General features: G+C 41.7%; 1 protein-coding gene across 1 annotated transcript in view; it reads left to right on the top strand.

Moving 5' to 3' along the window:
* The window catches only part of LOC140740327 (sorting nexin-24-like), a 145,689-nt gene that overhangs the window by 114,586 nt on the left and 12,010 nt on the right, over positions 1–19,093 (top strand). The window contains exons 4-5 of the mRNA XM_073069481.1: positions 11,328–11,422; positions 17,719–17,751. Of these exons, the coding sequence (XP_072925582.1) occupies positions 11,328–11,422; positions 17,719–17,751 (128 nt within the window). The remainder of the gene's footprint in view (positions 1–11,327; positions 11,423–17,718; positions 17,752–19,093) is intronic.

Genomic DNA, 19,093 nt, shown 5'->3' on the forward strand with positions numbered 1-19,093 from the left:
AATGAATTGTTTTTGCTTTCTTACTGGTCACTTAAACATGGCTTCCGAGTTGCACACAGCAGTTTCCCACTTGCAGCACCAATGTACACTCAAATGGCACCTCCTGTACCTAATAAAGTGGCCACTGAGTGTATGTTCATGGCGCTCTGCTGCTGTAGCCCATCCACTTCGAGGTTTGATGTGTTGTGTGTTCAGTGATGGTCACCACTGTTCTGACGTGTGATTATTTCAGTTACTGTTGCCTCCCTTGAGCCAGTCTGGCCATTCTCCTCTGACCTTTCTCATTAACAATGTGTTTTTGCCCAGAGAACTGCTGCTCACTGGATTTTTGTTTCTCATTTTCCTCACCATTCTCTGTAAACTCTAGAGACTGTTGTGCGTGAAAATCGCAGGAGGTCAGCAGTTTCTGAGATACTCAAGCCATCCCGTCCGGCACCAATACTTGTTTCAGAGTCATATTTTCCCCCATTCTGATGTGAGGATACATCCTGGGTGATGGCAGTCCTCAGTGATGGATGCTGCCCTTTTGAGGCATTACCTTTTGAAGATGTCCTTAATGGTGGATAGGCTGTTGCCCATGATGGTGCTGGCTGAGTTTACAATTCTCTGCAGCTTTTTCCATTCCTGAGCTGTGGCCCCTCCATACCAGACAGTGACGCAACCAGTTAAAATGCTCTCTGCAGTATATCTGTAGAAATCTGTTATAGTCTTTGATGACGTCCCAAATCTTACCAAACTCCTAATGAACTATAGCTGCTGGCAAGCCTTCTTCATAACTGCATCAATATGTTGGGCCCAATATAGATGTTGACACCTAGAAACTAGAAATAATTGTACATATGGCACAGTACGGTGGGAGTAAGAGAGAATCAGGTCAGGTCAGTATCTCTGTTCAGATTTTTCCAAGATACAGCAGCCTATATCATTAGTCCTTCTTCAATACTTCCGGTCACCAGGCTACAGATAGACAGACTCAGTGGCTTTCCTAACATCATGAAACCTGGATCTATTCGAACCTCATTGAGAAAATCCTGTCCTAGATGCCTCAGGATAAGTTAGTAGTCGCAGGGAATTTATTTTGGGGAGAAGGCTGGGAATGTTCTGAGTACCAGCTTGGACACAGTAGGCTGAAAGATCGCCTTCAGTGTCAATGTCTGAAGGTCAAGAAGCCTGGAGATGGGCCATGAACCCATGGTCGACTCCATGTCTTGCTGATTAAAGTGCTGAGGAAGACTGAAATCATGGAGGCGAGGGGGTGCTCAGCGCTAACAGCCTCTCACTCGCTGCTGCTGGAGGAAAGTGTCTGCGTGTGACCGTCTCTCTCTCCCTCTCGCTTGCTGCTCCCGGATTCGAATGGTCTCTCTCCCTTAATGCTATTGGAGGATGGTGCCAGATTTCTGGGTCTTGGGCAAGGTTTAATCGACGTGGTTTGTGCATTGGACTCTGTAGTTCACATTATGGTGTGTTTCTGATTTCTGGTTGTGCTCCTTTTTCATTTGTTGCTATTTTGGGCAATTTCGATCAGGGCAACCAGCAGAAAGTAAGCTGAGCTGAACTGATTTAGTGTTTTATCTTCTGTGTTTATCGCTCTTTTTTTTGTTGCTGTTTGCACGATTTGGTTTTTTTACATGTGGGGGAAGGGTTGGTGATGCTTTTCTTTGAATTGATTCCATGGTTATTCTTTGTCTGGTGGTTATTTTTTTGAGAAGACGAATCTCAGGGTTGTATACTGTATACATACTTTGATAATTAATGTATCTTTGAATAAGGAAACATGTCTCAAAGGGAAGATAATGAAAATATTCCCTCTACCGAATATAATGTGTCCATCAGTGGGATAAATTACACAGTATCACAGTGGCAATTCAAGCCCACAGATCTCGTACACTAATCACATTAGTCCATCCATCGGTACGACTACTTCGGAGGTAATGCGGAACATTCACGTCTGATTCCTTGTATCCTAAAAGTGAGAACAAAATAGCAGTATTCTGTTTATTATGTACTTGCTGGACAAGTCTTGGCAGGATCTCCCATTTTCGGGAGAGCTGTTTGGTGATCAGTGTGGAGGTCTTGTCAAGGCCTGTCTGGTGTTTGCAAGTCTGTAAACAGGTTGATAGGGTAAGTGTCTTAATAGAGATCTTACAAGTGGGTCCTGTGTCAATGTACAGTATATTGAATGATCCAGCCAGTTTGGCTCTAATGTACTTCCACATATTTCATTCGGTTGTTCTTGAGCTTGCTGCCCAGTGCAAATAATATTAACAAACTTCATCTCTTCACACCCTGCAACATTTAGGAAATATTCAATAGAGATATATTTTAAAATTGCATTTTGTTTTAATGTCACAATGAGTTGTGTTGGTTTTTCCCCTCAAAAGCATTTTTAGGTAGTTAATTTTTCTGTGATGTTTAATTATATGGTATTATTTGTATTCAAATCAATTTTAAGCAACTGGTAAGTTAGCACTGGGTGGTATCTGCCAACAGAAAACCTCTTTTGCAAATGATGTAATTAGTATACTTCTGGACTTCAAAGATTGAAGAAAGCAGCACAGTAACAAGTGCATTAACCCCAAGAACATTGAAATCCCCATGCCAGCTACAGTATTCGGTTCTGACTTGGACAAGGCACCTGATGTTTAAAGTAATTAGTTTCAATGGGAATGTCAGCAGTAATCTCAGGAGCTTTCTCCGATCCCTTGTTTTTGATGTGAAGAAAATATCACTAAGACAAAAATCGTGGAAACTTATTGCGTAGTTGAACATTCTTCACCGTGGGCAATGATTTTGCAGTGACAGAAATGATGATGGGAAACAATGCATTAACTTAACCTATGGATGTGGCATCCCTTTAGGTGTTCTGCTTTCTTTTAAATCTGATGGATTTTAGTTGTTCGGCAGTCTGGATGCTGTGTTTTAACAATAAAGGGAAAATGGCTTCTGTCTATCTCATTGTATTGTGTGGGTGTATATTTATGTTCATAACCGTAGATTCCATCTCCCATGTATACTGAAAGCAATCAGCTGGGAATTTGCACTACTTTTCCTTATTTGTCTACTAACTTGTATTTGTCATACTATTTATCTGCATCCAATTTTATTGAGCAGAGATCTCTTGCGGTAGACCAAGCCCATTGTTTGTCAGCCATAATCATGAACTCAGCTCCCTGTCCATCATTCCTATCCTAGGAAATTAATGTGGAGCTGAGCCAGGTGGAGTATAATCTGTCACAGAATTGAATGATTAACCACATAGCCACTACCAGCCATTTTCGCCTTTGTATTGCTTCAGCCTGAAAAGCTCCTTTCTCAACACACCAGACTTTGAAGCCCTCGTCCATCCAAGATCTGACTGTTTCAGTGCTTTCCTGTGTACTCAACCCCCACACCCCTCCAAAACCACAGCCACATTTTAACTTACCAGATGATTTCCTACCTAAACCTTACCAGATCGTTATCTTTCTCTCCTCCTTTAAGATTATTAAAACCTTCTGCTTTGGTCAGGCTTTCGATAATCAGTTCTGATATTGGTGATGTAGCAGTTAGTGCAACACTATTATAGCACGATCAACCTGGATTCAATTCCTGCTGCTGTCTGATATGAGTTTGTACATTCTCCCTGTGCCTGTGTGGATTTCCTCCGGGTGCTCTGGTTTCCTCCCACATTTGAAAGATGTACAGGTTAGTATGGTTTGCATAGGTGCAGGCTCATTGGGCCAGAAGGGCCTGTTTCCAAGCTGCATTTCTTTCTGTGGTTTGGCACAAATTCTTTGTTAAAGGTTTGTTTGGTAGCATTTACATTAAGTGTCTTGGGACATTTCCTTATGTTAGAGCAAGTATATAAAATAAAGCTTTCGTTATGGCTGTTGACTGGCGTGCTTCTCTAGGTTGTTCTGGGTAGTTGGATTATAAATAACTCTTGAAAGATTTCTTGAATAGAATTTTAAAAGTTTTAAATGTAAATATTGACTCTCTATTTTGCCCAAATCGACGAACTCTCTGAAAATTCCCTCCAATCTAAAATGTTATTGATGTTAGCTTGTTGGATAAATAAGATTCTGTACTGTGAATATTTTCCAGCGAGTCTTACTGGAAGCTGCTGTATATGTTTACATAACAATGTTCCTGGGAACTGCTCAATTCTGTATCCCGTACTACAGTTTCCAATTACTATGTATTTAAGTATTCATAGAAGCTTTAGTGATGAAATATTTCAAATGTAGTGGAAGCATTATCTTACCTGGTCACAAGTGATATTTACATCTTAAGTTGCTACATTTCTACAACGTGGGAAGATTTGTGTGATGATAGATGGATATTGTTACTCCAGATATTAAAAATTGTTTCACACCAAAGTTTTAATCCCAAAGTGCTGATGTTTGCTTTATCCTCAGAAGGTTAGCGGAGTTATCCTGTCCAAGTTTTCAGTGAGATGTTTGGTGGTATAATTGGCTCATGTAAAGGCCTGATCCTAAATATAATGCCAGCATTCGATTTCCCAGTGTCGTCGGTGAAGATCTGTCACCATTTATGTTGACTTTAGTGACAATTCTCTTGCAGTGAAACTCGAGGGAAATCATTACAGTGTTTATGCCTCTGCCTTGTCGGACAGAGTTATCCTGTGATATTTTAACGTATTTTCTCCCGCATGATGGCATCTAGCTGAGGTTAAGTCAGAACAAGTCCCGCTGTAATATGGTGACTGCATTTTACTCACTGAAACAGAAAAGAAATCTGACAATTAGATGCACAGAATGTCAGGGATGGGACATGTGCAAGTGATCAGGGACTTCCACAGCGAGAGGAGAGTTAAGAGGCTGATTCTTAAAAAATTGAGGCTTTCAGGGGTAACTGTACAGGAAAAAAAGATCAATATGACAAAATTAAGGCTATTGTGGGGAGAGGAACAGGGATCAATATTCTTTGCTTGTACCCTTGTATCTCTTTCGCTTTCTTAGAGATCTATTTTTAAGACATCTTGTGTGCACTTAACTGTTTTTTGAAGATTATAGATGAAATATTTTTCCTAATGTTTTTAAATATAATTCATGTTTTATAAGATTCTCTCTGCATTATGGTGTGAGGTTTTATCGGTAAAAGGTGACTTTCTTCTCTCTCTTTTATATTCTGAGAAATTACACTTTCTAAAGGTTGTTCCACATCTAGCTGTTTGGATGACACTGATTAACCATTTAAGTTTCATTTATTTCTTGTTTCACGACCTCTGTATTACTTTAGTCCCTGATCCTGCCTCACTACCACCAACACTTACTTCTAAAATTTTCAGACTGTACACAAGGTGTAACAATGCACATCTCAACAGATTTGAACCCTCGAAATGCTTAACTACTGAGATTAATTTACTGAGGTTTCACTTACTTTTTATTCTGAAGTTCAGAACACTGCAAGACTACCTGTTACGATTTTACAGAATTTCTTGCAAGGAGTGGCCGTCCTATTAGTAAATACTTGCTCTGAGTACTTCCATTGTGATTCTCCTGATCAGCCACTGTAACTACAGAAAAGCAGTGGGAGCCCCAGATTGATGCTTAAACGGGTTTACTGCTGATCTTCTGAATTTACAGCAGTTGATTCAACCCTGGAGAAAAGTACCTCCAGCTTGGTCATTTTTAAAAATGATGATACAACATTTGTAGATTTAGTTCTTTTTAACCCAGAATATCTTTGAATGTATGAATAGGAATCTTACAGTTGTATTACTAACGACTTAGAGAATGCATTTTCCAGAGTATGAGTGACTGAAGCAACAATCATGGAAATGTTTTTGATTTCTTGCTTTTTTTTTTGCATTTGGATAATATGGCTGATTGGAGGACTGTACTAAAATGAGGCTGATGTAAAACTTACTTCAGGAACACATCCATATTAAGCTATTTCTGTATGTTCATCTGTAGAGGAGATGGTGACTATATGACTGAAATAGTCATTCACTTTTACTGCTACTATGGCATGAGTATTTGCTGAAAAATTATGCCAGTGCGCAACAATATTAATGAAAGTTGAGCACCAAGGGTAGGAGGAGGCCCTTCTGGCCCTTCGAGCCATGCTGCCCCAGCAACCTCCAATAAACCCCTTTGGCCTTGACCTAATCACAGGACAATTTACAATGACCAATTAACCTGTCCAGTATGCCTTTGGACAAGGGGGAAGAAACTGGAGTACCCAGGGGAAGCCCGTGCATTCCGCGAGGAGGTCAAACAGGCCCCTTACAGTTGGCGCCAGAATTGAACTCCGAACTCCGGAAAGCTCCGAGCTGCAATAGCGTTGTGCTAACTGCTACGCTACCGTGGCGCCCATGGCAGTTTGTTAAAATGTATTAAACATAATACCTGTACATGCTAAACACCTGTTTCACACTTCAAGTATGCAAATGAGAGTGGTGGTTTCATTGACAAGTTTTTTTTTAATTTGTTTTAGGCAGGAGACAACAATTCTTAAGACCAGCTCAGTGTCATTTGAGTACAGATGGAGTATGTGACCAGTGCATTGTAAACTAATCTGTCAAGCTTAACAAACAGCCCACCTTGTTAACATTCCTTAAATCCCGCATTAATGACCCAAAGTAAATCCCTGAACGCTCACTGGCTACACTTTATCTTTGTTGCCATGATGAATGAGGTCACATTTCGGAAAATAAAATAACAAACCATTATCAAATAAAAAGAGTGAAAAGAAATGTAGGTTTTCTTGCTGTAACTTTTTGATCATCTCCATACATGAAAAACAGCTACCATTTATGCGATGTGTGTGATTCTTACTGAGGGTAAAGTAGGTTGAAATATACTTTAGAGAAAATTAAACTTAGTATTTTAAAATTCATTTTTTCAAGATCTGGAGATTGCTGGCAAAAATAACGTTTATTGTGGTCTCAAGCTGCGATTGAGAAAGTAGTAATGAGCTTAATCCATTGCAGGCCTTCTGCTGAAGGTTCTTCCACAGTGCTGTTGGCTAGAGTGCTCCAGGATATAAATAGAGTGATGATAAAGAAATGTGATGTACCTCCCAATCAGGTCGGTGTTGACCTTCTGGGCCTTCCTGGAGGTAGAGCTTAAAAGTTTAGGAAGTGCTATTCCTCTGTCCAAGTCTTATTTCAACTGGTTATACACTGGCCCAGCACTTAAACCAAGGCTGTAAAAGTAGTTTGAAGAATCAGCCAATAACCCACCAAGTATTCTGAATAAGATTGGTTTTATTGAATGATCTTTATTTGTCGTGTCTACATTGAGGCACCCAAACATACAGTGAAATGTACAACACAGTCTGAGAATTAGCCCGCAAGTGTCATCGCGCTTCCAGCACAACTATAGAATATTTATATTCTTGTATTTATATTCTAGGTTAAGGTAACTGTACATTTTGGTGGAAACCCACACAGTCACAGTGAGAATGTTACAGATAGCGACAGGAATTGAGCAGTGATCGTTGGTTATTATTGCTCCTTTTTGCAGCTTGTAGTGCATCAGGCAGCACCTTTGCCATTTTCAGAGCATTTACGAGGCCGAGTTGCTAGCTCGATGCTCAACGCAGCACGGACAGAAAGCCGGACGGATTTGAACTCAGAACCCCACGCCTCAAAGCCCGGTGCCGGTGCCACTACACCACCAGTCAGCTAAGCGATCGCTGGTGTTGCTTAGCAATTGTGCTAACTGCTACGTTACCGTGCCGACCTAAGTTTGATGCCATGTCGGTATTAGGATGGCCTTTCTCAGCTTAAGTTTTTAATACAGATACTCTGATCCATAGATCTAGTATTCAGAGGATCATGCTACTTCAAAAATTCAAAGTAAGTTCATTGTTAAAGTACATATATGTCACCATATACAACCCTGAGATTCCTTTCCTTGCATACTTATTAAATCCTCCTCTACAGTCCAGAGAGGTCTTGTGAGAAGTGGTCTTCGTGGAAGAGTTGCTGCCAAATGGCCATTTGTCCAAGGTGGAAACAAAGCTCAGAGACTCAGCAACACACAAAGACTGAGGTGCTGAGCAATGGCAGCAAGTCCTCTGGACTAATGAGTCTAACCAGGAGGCAGTTTGTCCATGGAGGGTGCTGCATGGATGAGTGTTTTCAGCCAACAGTGAGGCACAGCCGAGGTTCCTTGCAGGTTGAGACTGCATTTCTGCAAATAGAATTGGTGATCTGGTCAGAATGAAAGTCCTCAATGCTGAGACCTTTGAAACTCATGGACGTATTTTGCCAGTGAACTTCAGCAGGCTATTTAATAATTGACCTTGCAGCAGAACCCCATTTGATGCCCTTCTCCCTTACCCATCACCTCCTTCTGGTGTCCTTCCTTCCCCTTCTCCCATGATCCAGTCTCATCTCCTATCACGTTCCTTTTCCTTTTCCTTTCCCACCTATCACCTTCCAGCTTCATATCTGCTCCCCCAAACACCTACCTTCCTGCTCACCTGAATTCACCTATCACCTGCCAGCTCGTACTCCTTCCCCTCTCCCCAACCTTCTTATTCTGACTTCTTCCCCCTTTCTTTTCAGTCTGAAAGAAAGGTCTCAGACCAAAACATCAACTGTTTATTCCTCTCCAGACATGCTAACTGACCTGCTGAGTTCCTGCAGCATTTTGTGTGTGTTTCCATAGAATGCGCTCTCAACTTTACAGACTCTCAAATACCTTCACTTAGAAAGTCAGAGGCAACGGATGCATGGCTACACCAGCAGCTACAGTTTCACATCCCAGTGACACATCATCTTGTCCCGGAAATATATGAGCATTCCTTCATTATCATGGGATTCAAATCCTGGAATTCCTTACACAACAGCACCAGAAGTACTTTTACCATAAAGAATGCAGTGACTTGCAACCATTTTCTCAAGGGTAGTTGGTTGGGCAATTCAGGCAGGATTTTCAGCAACATTTGCATCCCTAAAGCCAGAGAGTGGTGAATCTATGGAATTTGCTACCACACCCAGCCCTGAGACACCAGCCAAAGTCATATAGTTCCAAACAATTAGTTTATTGATTACTACAGAATGTCTCTCTGGTGCTTTCTCCCTCCATCCCCTCTCCCTTCCCCTCTTCCCAACCATGATTCCCTTCTCCCTGCCCACTTCCCACTCTCGGTCCACAATAGAGACCCATATCAGAATCAGGTTTATCATCACTCACATTTGGTTTTTTTTGTGTGTGGCAGCAGTACAGTGCAGTACAGAAAATGACTACAGAACCCTAGCTATATATATGTGTTTAAGACTTTTGCACAGTATGACATATTCCAGTGCCTCATAGTTGAAGACTGAGTCATTTCTGCCATTTGAGGCAGAGGTTTATTTATTTATTTACTCAAACTGGTCAAATTTTATTTTTAATATTTCCTGTTAGTTAATTTTATTTGAAGATAGTTGACAGTGAGCCATTTATACAGGAGATCGGTGCTGGAATACGTTAGGCTTCTTTCTGTCCTCTCTCACGTTCTCTCCTGTCCACTGACGTTATTACTGAGGACAATTTCCACTAGGGTCTGAAAGAGTGGGACTCTCCATCTTGCTCCACACAAGCCTTTTTTTATGTCACAGAAAGGCAGGGGCTGCAGGACGTCCCACTATTCACACTTCTGGTAGTGAATTCAGAAAAATGCTGGGGTCCAGAGACAGGCTTTAGAGCCTGAAACAGTTGGAGAAACCATAATTTTAATTGAACCTCAGCGAAGGTTTTCAGTTGCCTTTCATTTCAACTGGTTTCAAGTCACTGCTTTTACCTCTGCAGCTTTACCCTTCATTACCCCAAATCCCTGTTCCAAGCCGGTGCCAGGGACGAACTGGAATTACCTAAATTAGATGCTCTAAGTAATTCCCCAGCAAGTTTACAGTGGAACTCGGGTGGTATTTCTGCTCTGCACATTTGAGTGCTAGGACTCCTGTCCCTGCTACTTTGAAGTATAGGAGCCCCGGGTTACGAATGGCCTGACATGTGGAAATATGACTTCACACAAATTCTCCTCTACATTTTTTGAAGCATTGTTCAAACAATAACAAAATGTTTAATTACTAACTGGATACAGGTATGTATTCTGTTAGTTTAATATGGATAGCATTAGGCTGATTATTCAGTGAGATGAAAAAAAAGCTATAGCAAGTGTATGTAGGGTGACACAGCGGACATTTCTAGCTTATGGAAAGATCGTCTTATGGACAATTCTCAGGAATGGAGCTCTTGCATAACCCAAGGACTGCTTGCATTTTGTACCTGATACAATCCAACAATCCTTTTCTCCATTACCAACTATCCATCCTCTGCAAATCAATCACATTTATGTTTGGTAATAAATGTTTATTGTACATGAGATTCCAGCCAATATTTTGGTGTTCCAGTCGAGGTATTGGGACTTTGTCAAGGTTGTGCAGAACCAGCAGCTAGTCTCAAACTAAGGGAGAAAGTTAGGAAAGAACTCTCTTACTTGTCCAAAATCAGTTTATCATATAAATTCCATGCTCATTTATGAATCCTTGCCTTACTACAAGTAGAACTGCACTAACTCATAAGGAAGGCGCAGTGATAGATCTCTCGGCGAACCATCTGAGTTTAGAAAAGAAGATATACCAGTACATAAAAGCTAATAGGTCCTATATGTAACTCCATCCTTAATGTTTGTTAAGCATAGGCATTGCAACTCATTATTGAGGTCAGGCTCCTGAGTTGGATCCTTTGTTTCCCCAGTCAGTAAGCTCACTGTGTCCGGTATTCCCAAGTGGCTTCCCATCCGAATACAGGCCTGGTAATGTCAACGAGTCTCTCTCAGGAAGCACAAGAATGTTGATGCATTGCTCTTCAAATGTATCCAGGGTGCTCCAGCTCACACAATGACCTGTTACGACTACCTCAGGGTAGTCAGGGATAAGCCAAAATACCTGCCTTGCTAATGAAGTCCACACCTCAAGAATGAATTGTATAAACTATTCTATGGAGCAGTTACTTGGTTTTAAACATCGTGCACTTCAAATTCTCTTTCCTCTGTTTGGCCAGATCACTTGTGTAAAATGGCACACTTCTCTTTGTATCTTGATGCACATAACAATAAATCAATAGCAGTGGTGTAGAGGCATCAGCATTGGGCTTCGAGGCAGATGGTCTTGAGTTCAAATCCAGCTGGGTCCCAACCGAGGAAGCAGCAGTATCTGTGCGGAAGAAAGGCCTGGCAATCTACTTCCGTATCTTACCACGAAAACACTATCCATAGTGTTACCATGAGTGATGGCGCTCAACAACAACCAAGTTTTCATACACGTTCTACTAGTAGATGTAGACCTACTTCAGTATGTTGTTAATGTGTACGTCTTTTTACAGACAATTCTGATTGAAAATGAAGAACTGCCCAAGATATTCTTGGATTTCCTTAATATTCGTCATCTTCCTTCTCTGCCAAAAATTGAAAGTTGTGGGTAAGTTGAAGACTTACGTTAAAATGGCGATCTCTGACAGCACGGGCAAAATGTTCTTTATTTAATTGCAGTGTAGAAGTCAGCAATATGCTGAGGACAGGTATCAGCACATCAAACTTCCTATTCCACTGCTCGGCTCAGCAGAAGAAGCTCAGTCATGCCGAGCAGTGGAGTAGGAAGTTCGAGGTGCTGATACCTATCCTCAGCATATTGCTGTATCAGCATATTTGTATCTGGTCCCTCAACTTATTTAAATGGGGTCAGCTGGCTGGATTGGTAATTATTTTAATTTATTGAATCGGCATGTCCTTGTTGAATTTCTGTCACAACTATATTTTAAGTATATGTTATTAATGTTTTAATTGGAATCTATTTCAACTTGGAATTGAGTTTATGTTGCAGCTCCACGAAACTCTGGAGTATTGTGTCCAGTTCTGGTCATCTCATTATCGGAAGGATGCAGAAGCTTTAGAGAGAGTGCAGAGGTTTACCAGGGTGCTGCGTGGATTAGAGAGCATGTCTTAGGGCAAGTTGAGCAAGCTAGGGCCTTCCTCTTCGGAGTGAAGGAACATGAGAGGTGAATTGATAAATGTGTATAAGAGGCATTGATGAGTGGGCAGTCGGTTCCTCTTTCACGGGGTAGAAATGGCTAATACTTGAGGGCATTATTTTAAGATGACTTGAAGAAAGTATAGGGAGAATGTCAGTGGTAGTGTTTTTCCAAAATAGTAGGTGCATGAAACACATGCCAGGGGCGGTAATAGAGGCAGATACGTTAGGGGCATTTAAGAGACTCTTAGATAGGCACATGCTTGAAAGAAAAATAGAAGGCTATGTAGGAAGGAGTGTTAAATTGATCTTAAAGTAGGTTTAAAAGGTCGGCACAACGTTGTGGGCTGAAAAGCCTGCACTATGCTCTACTGTTCTATGTTAAATGGAGACACACTTCGGCCCATATGTCCATGCTGATTATCAAGAATCCACTTGCAGTAATCCTTCAAATGTCCTTTTTTATTCTCCCCCAAGATTCTACACAACACCCTTTTGTTATTCATTCAAGGAATGTAGGCTTTGCAGTCTGATCTGGTATTTAAATTTGAAAATTCAAGTTGCATTTATTACCCAAGTATGTATACCATATACAACCTCGAGATTCGTCTGCTTACAGGCAGCCGCAAAACAAAGAAACCCAATAAGACGCGTTTGAGGTAAAGACTGTCAGACATCCAGAAAAATAAAACAAGTCGTACAAACAAGGAAAGTAAGCAAGTAACATTCAGAACTGAACTTCACAAAAGTGTGCTCACAGCCAGGAACCCTCGCTTTCGGACCCGGGCCCTGCCACTTCGGTATACTCTCAGTCCCAGGCCCCAACGTCTTGATTCGGCCCATACCCGACCTTTCCAATTCGATTCTGCACTTAAATCAGGCAAACCTCGGGTCTTCCCTCGCTCTCGGGCTGGGCCCGGGCCTCGCTGTATTGATTCAGCCCGTACGTGCCACGCCGCAAGTGTCACGCACCTTCGAGACTTCAGTTCACACCACAAAAATGCAGGTTGTACTGGGAGTTCAAAAGCTCAGCTTCAAAAGGGAAGTTGCAGCCTATTGATTGCAGTGATTTATAGTTTTGTTTTGCTTGCTAGCAACAAGCCATCGCTGTGCTTCACTGGAGCCATCTTAAACTGGAATTGCCCCATTCCTAATTGACCTTGAAGGTGGTGAACTGCCTTCTTGAACCACTGCAGTCCTTGGAGTGTGGGTATTCCCATCATCCTGGTAGGGAGGGAATTCCAGATGCTGGTAAGGAGAACCGTAGAGGGTTGACAGGGCAGTTTCTGCCATTGGCATTTGAATGCTTGGGTCAATACCAGGTGATCTGTCAGGTTTTATTTCCTTGGCCTTTCTGGTGGCTTAGAACTTTACTGAATGGTTTGTGAGGCAATTTCACAGGGCAGCTAAGAGTTAACTTCATTGTTACATGTAGGCCAGACGAAGATGGTAGATATACTCCCCAACAGGACAGTGGTGAACTAGATGGGTCTTTACAACAATCAAAATGTAAAGACCCATCATCGGAACTTTTAATAATCAGAATTTGAGTTTGCCATGGTGGGATTTGAACCCGGATCTGGATTCAGAAGCAGGAGAAAATCTGCAGATGCTGGAAATCAAAGCAACACACACAAATGCTGAAGGAACTCAGCAGGCTGGGCACCCTCTATGGAAAATGAGTAAACAATCATTATAATTATCATTATACTTTATTGTCACCAAACAATTGATACTAGAGCGTACAATCATCACAGTGATATTTGTTTCTGCGCTTCGCTGTTTCAAGCCGAGACCCTTCATCGGGACTTGCCTATGTGTTCTCCCTGTGACCCCCGTGGGTTTCCTCTTGAGTGCTCAGGATTCCTCCCACGTTCCAAAATGAGATGGATGAGGTTAGTAAACTGTGGGAATGCTATGTTGGCACTGGAAACACGGCAGCGCTTGTGGGCTGCCCCCAGCACATCCTCAGACTGTGTTGGTCAGTGACGCAAACAAAACGTTTCACTGCATGTTGCAGTGTACGTGTGACAAATGAAGCTAAAACAGGAAAACCATACCAGTGAGATTAAGGTGGATCCATCTAACAAAAAGACGGGTCTGGGAAGAATTCCCTCTTGGGTTGAGGCTGAGGGTTGAGACTCTGCATCTTCATCTCTATCTTCCCTTCCCACTTTTACTGCCTTCTAATATTCATGTCTCTTTTTTTGTTGCCAGTCACCTAGATTTGGCCTCATCTGCATGTGATGTTTTCACAGCTGTATTATCAGGTCAGATGGCAGAGGCCTTAGGTTAACACAGGCAATGTTGTTTTTTCTGATTAAGTTGCAGTTCCAGTTAAACTAACAATAGGCTTCCTGAGCATGGCAGCTTTGTTTTTCAAGAGGATGGCTAGCTAATACTAGTTAGAAATCAACAATGGACTTCTAGAACCCTGAACGGTTTCTTCTGCTGTGCTAAAATGTTGAGTTGATCAAAAAGCCTCCTGACCCTGGGTTGCGAATATCCATCGCAGCTGAAACCCGGACTGGCAACTTTACAAAACAAGATGATCACTTGTGGTCTGTGCACCATTCTGTATGGAAAGTCTGCAGTTTCCCACCAGCCATACAACAGTGATTAGGACACAGCACAGACAAGGAGCAGCATGATTGGTAAAGGTAGGGAGTAGCTGGGCATAAAAACATTCAGCATGTAATTTTTCATGTGGCCACCCAACCCACACGTGGGCGAGCTGTGTATCAGAGTCGAGATCTAAATCACCAGCAGGTAGATTATACCACCCTTTGTTTTCAGGGGGGCTTAAGTTAAGATGAGTCAACAGACTTAGCACTGAATAAGGATTTCCTGCTATATGTGCCCTGTGCTGTGTGTGATTTTTGGTTCTGTGTTTTGTACCTTGATCCTGCAGGAACGCTGTTTGATTTGGCTGTATTCATGGTATTCATGTATGTTTCAGTGATAATTAAACTTGAACTTGAACTTCATATTGGTTTATGAAGTACCAAGATACAGTGAATAGTTCGCTTTACCTACTATTTATTCAGATTAAGTCATTAAACAGTGCATTTAGTTATAATAGTTAGAACAATAGCAATGCAGAATAAAATGTAACAGCTACCAAAAAAAGTGCAGTGCAGATAAACCATAATTTTTTAAGGCCGTGGCAAGGTAGGTTGTGAGGCCAAGGGTCCAATTTACTCTACAAGACTCTTTCAAGCTTTTGTATCATCTACCTGATGGCAGAGGAGAGGAGAGAGAATGTTGGGTGTAGAGAATGTCTGGGGTAGATATAGACCCTCGTGATGCGCTACATGTAGCCTTCACCAGCTGGACCTTGATGGAGTGAAACCACTTCTGGTGCCTGCAAAAATGCAATGCACATAAACAATGGCACACAGTTCCAGTGATCATTCTGAAGCAATGTGTATATTCTGCCACCTCTGTGGCTGCAGGGCAGGAAGTGTATTCTGTTCACTCAGTATCCTCTCTTATGTCTAGCTCCAGCCTTGGAAGTAGCTCAAAACGTACAAAAACAAAACATCAGTGGTGTTAATACCTTGCATTAAAGTTTCCCTGGTTGGTATATTTCATTGCAGACTGACTTATTGAAGCACCAATAACTCGTACATAATTTGTCGTTGAGGTTCTAGAGGGAGAATTGCTCAGTTAACATCCTGAGTGCACAGAGCTTCTTCTGAGAGCTCATCTCCCTATTCTTCCCTTTCCTTATAGAAACATAGAAAACATACAGCACAATACAGGCCCTTCGGCCCACAGAGCTGTGCCAAACATATCCCTACCTTAGAACTACCTGGGCTTTACCCATAGCCCTCTATTAATTTGGCACCTGTACACCTAAACAATATGTGCTATCGTACTAACTATTATGTGCTAGATTTCCAAGAAACAAGTTTGAAATCTCTTGAGTTAACTTAGTTAATTAAATAATTCATTTGGTTAGTTTTTGCTAGACCACTTATTAAAGTCCACTAGATGTACTCATGGATATGCCTAAAGCAACATACATTATATCCCATAAGATCAGCTGACTTGAATGTGACAACAGTAAATGTTTACAGTGGATAAATAGTTTTCCAGTGCAAGCCATTTGCTAGAGCAATAAAAAAGAATAACTTCATTGGCACGTGATTCCTTCTTTGTCTTGTGCCTCTTTTTACTTTAGATAATTTCCCCTTAATCTTTCCCCACCACCTTTCCAGTCCACTTTTTCAGATTCAGCTTTTCAGACACTACTGTTCTGGCACTGAAGTTCTGTGAACTTCAGATTACCTGTGTTATTTTACAAAGTCCCCACCCACCCACCCATAAATCCTCTCAAATCCCAAAGCACTGTCATTTTAAAACTCCAGTGCATGAGGTGTAATTGGCTGAAAGTTCAGCAACCAGCAGTGGATGAAGAGAATGGGCTACCTCTTTCGGAGTCTGAAGGATTGAGGCAGAAACTTTCAGTGCACTGACAGGAATCTTTTACACATATTTAAAATACCATAATGTATAAGAACATGGGTGAGAGCTGTAACGTAGCATATGTTGCCATAGCTCATTCTCAAGCAGCATGAACATGGGATGGGAACTCCCCAAGATTATAATCCTTTGTTTTCTATGGAATTCAGTAATTTTCTACATGTAATCAATAGGAAGGTATTCTGACTTGAGATGTCAGATCATTCTTGCAGGTCAATGACTTGGATGATGGCTTTGTGGCCAAGTTTACAGATGATACAAAGATAGGTGGAGGGGCAGGTGGTTTTGAGAAGATAGAGAGGCTGTGGAAGGAATTAAAGAAGTTAGGAGAATGGGCAAAGAAGTGGCTGATGGAATACAGTGTTGGGAAGAGTATGGTCATGCACTTTGGTAGAATAAATAAAAGGGCAGACTGTTTTCCAAATAGAAAGTTCAAAAATGTGCAAAGAGACTTGGGAGTCCTCATGCAGGATTCCCTAAAGGTTAATTTGCAGGTTGAGTCGGTGGCAAAGAATGCAAATGCAATGTTATCATTCATTTCAAAAGGACTGAAATATAAAAGCAAGGATGTAATGTTGAGGCTTTATAAAGCACTGGTGAGGCCTCACTTGGAGTATTGTAAGCAGGTTTGGGCCCATTTATCTAAGAAAGGATCTACCGACATTGAAGAGGGTTCAAAGGAGGTTCACGAAAATGATTCTGTGATTGAAAGGCTTGTCATATGTGGAGCGTTTGGTGGCTCCGGGCCTGTACTCACTGGAATTCAGAAGAATGAGGGGGGGGATCTCATTGAAGCCTATCGAAAGTTGTCAGGGCTCGTTAGAGTGGATTTGGGGAGAATGTTTGCTCTGGTGGGTGAGACTAAGATCAGAGGACACAGCCTCAGAATAGAGGGGTGACCTTTTAGAATGGTGATGATGAGGAATTTCTCTAGCCAGAGAGTGGTGAATCTGTGGAATTCATTATCACTGGCGGCTGTGGAGGCCAGGTCATTGGGTATATTTAAGGCAGAGATTGATAGATTCTTGATTAGCCAGACAATGAAGGGATATGGGGGAAGGCAGGGGAACGGGGTTGAGAGGGAAATGGATTGGCCAAGATAAAATGGCAGAGCAGGCTCGATGAGCCAACTGGCCCAATTCTGCTCCTATAGAAATGTAGTCCTACTGAAATGTTACGTTACGTAAGATCTCTAACATACTGTAGATGCTGCACAAATGCAATGTAGGATGCTAATGTATCATTTTTTTAAATTTTAGTTCCATTGAAGACTATGAATCTGAGGAATGCAGGTAGGTCCTCTGTCAATTGTATAGAGATGCAAACTATCTGAAAGAGTGGCTTAGAATTTACAGTTAGTGGCAAGATAATGGCATATTGCTGACCACTAGATCAAAACATCAAAATTCTTTTGATCAAAAGATTAATAATGAATTGCCTCTAGGTTGTTACTGGAGATTTGGCAATGTGGCATCATTGAGTTTTCATTCTCTTACATTTGCTCAAAGTAAGGTTTTCACTAATCTTTATTTCAGACCTTACAGAAAGGGAAGGGCAAGGGTTGTGGTTACTACGTTTCATCTGTCTAATGTGATCCTCCTGGATTTGCCAGCAGTCTAAGTGGTTTCCCACTTAATGCCTTTATCATTTAAAGCAATTCTATTCAATTACTGTTCAAGAAATAGGAACCATTTTTAAACAAGTGTTATCCATGTCCCTTCTCTGAGATTTGCTGTGAACTCCAGATTGCTGTTGTTACGTACCCCGTAACTGGGTCACTTACCAGCAAAGATAGAGAGGTCCGTTGAAGTCTGATGGTACTATTTTTTTAACAGTATTTATTGATAAAAAGACACAAAATAATATCAATGCAAACATACAGATAATATACTTCGTCAATACTAAATCTAAAAGCGCGGGTATAATCATAATCAATAAGAAATAGCTCTATCGTTGTGTAGGGGATAATGTATTGTCCAATGGAAATATAAAAGTCACTGTCATTCAAGCTGCAGCTCTTTCGTTGGAGAGAAAGACGGGTTAAAACTTGCCCGTTCCTTTTATGATGTCAATCCTTTGAGAGTCGTTGGGAGTTGAGTTCCCCGTTGTTAGCTAAAAACCGTCTTTCCGTGGCAAAGGTCACCGATTCCGGGCAAATGGAAGCGGACGCACGTGGCCTTCCACCGGCTTTCGCTATTACGGGATCACTAGCGTTTCTTCTGGTGCGTCTGAGGAGCTGTTCCCACAGACCCTCTTTTTATCCTGACTCACAGGGTCTCAGGTGTCAATCAGGTTGGGATGATGCAATCCCTCCACCAACCTCCTCCTTGGTTCATTGCCTGGGGCTTCGATTGCATCGTACAGGATGCAATACACAAGCCCGTCTCCAAGAGACAATAGCCGGCATCAGTGGGTCCGCCTCTCAGAGGCCAAGACACATTCCACCGCCTTGTGGATTCTGTATGTCTTTCTCTCATTTCCTGGGTCTCCTGAATTGACTCAATAGTGATCTTGCGATTCTCACAAAGGAGGGGCTACCCCCGCACCCTTCGGCCCCTCAGAGCTGTGGTACATTCATAACACCCCCTTTCTTCAAAGCGTTTTCACCAGCAGTGAAAACGAAGTAGTACAGAG

The sequence above is a fragment of the Hemitrygon akajei genome, chromosome 2 (assembly GCF_048418815.1).
Source record: "Hemitrygon akajei chromosome 2, sHemAka1.3, whole genome shotgun sequence".
NCBI classification, from domain to species: Eukaryota; Metazoa; Chordata; class Chondrichthyes; order Myliobatiformes; family Dasyatidae; genus Hemitrygon; species Hemitrygon akajei.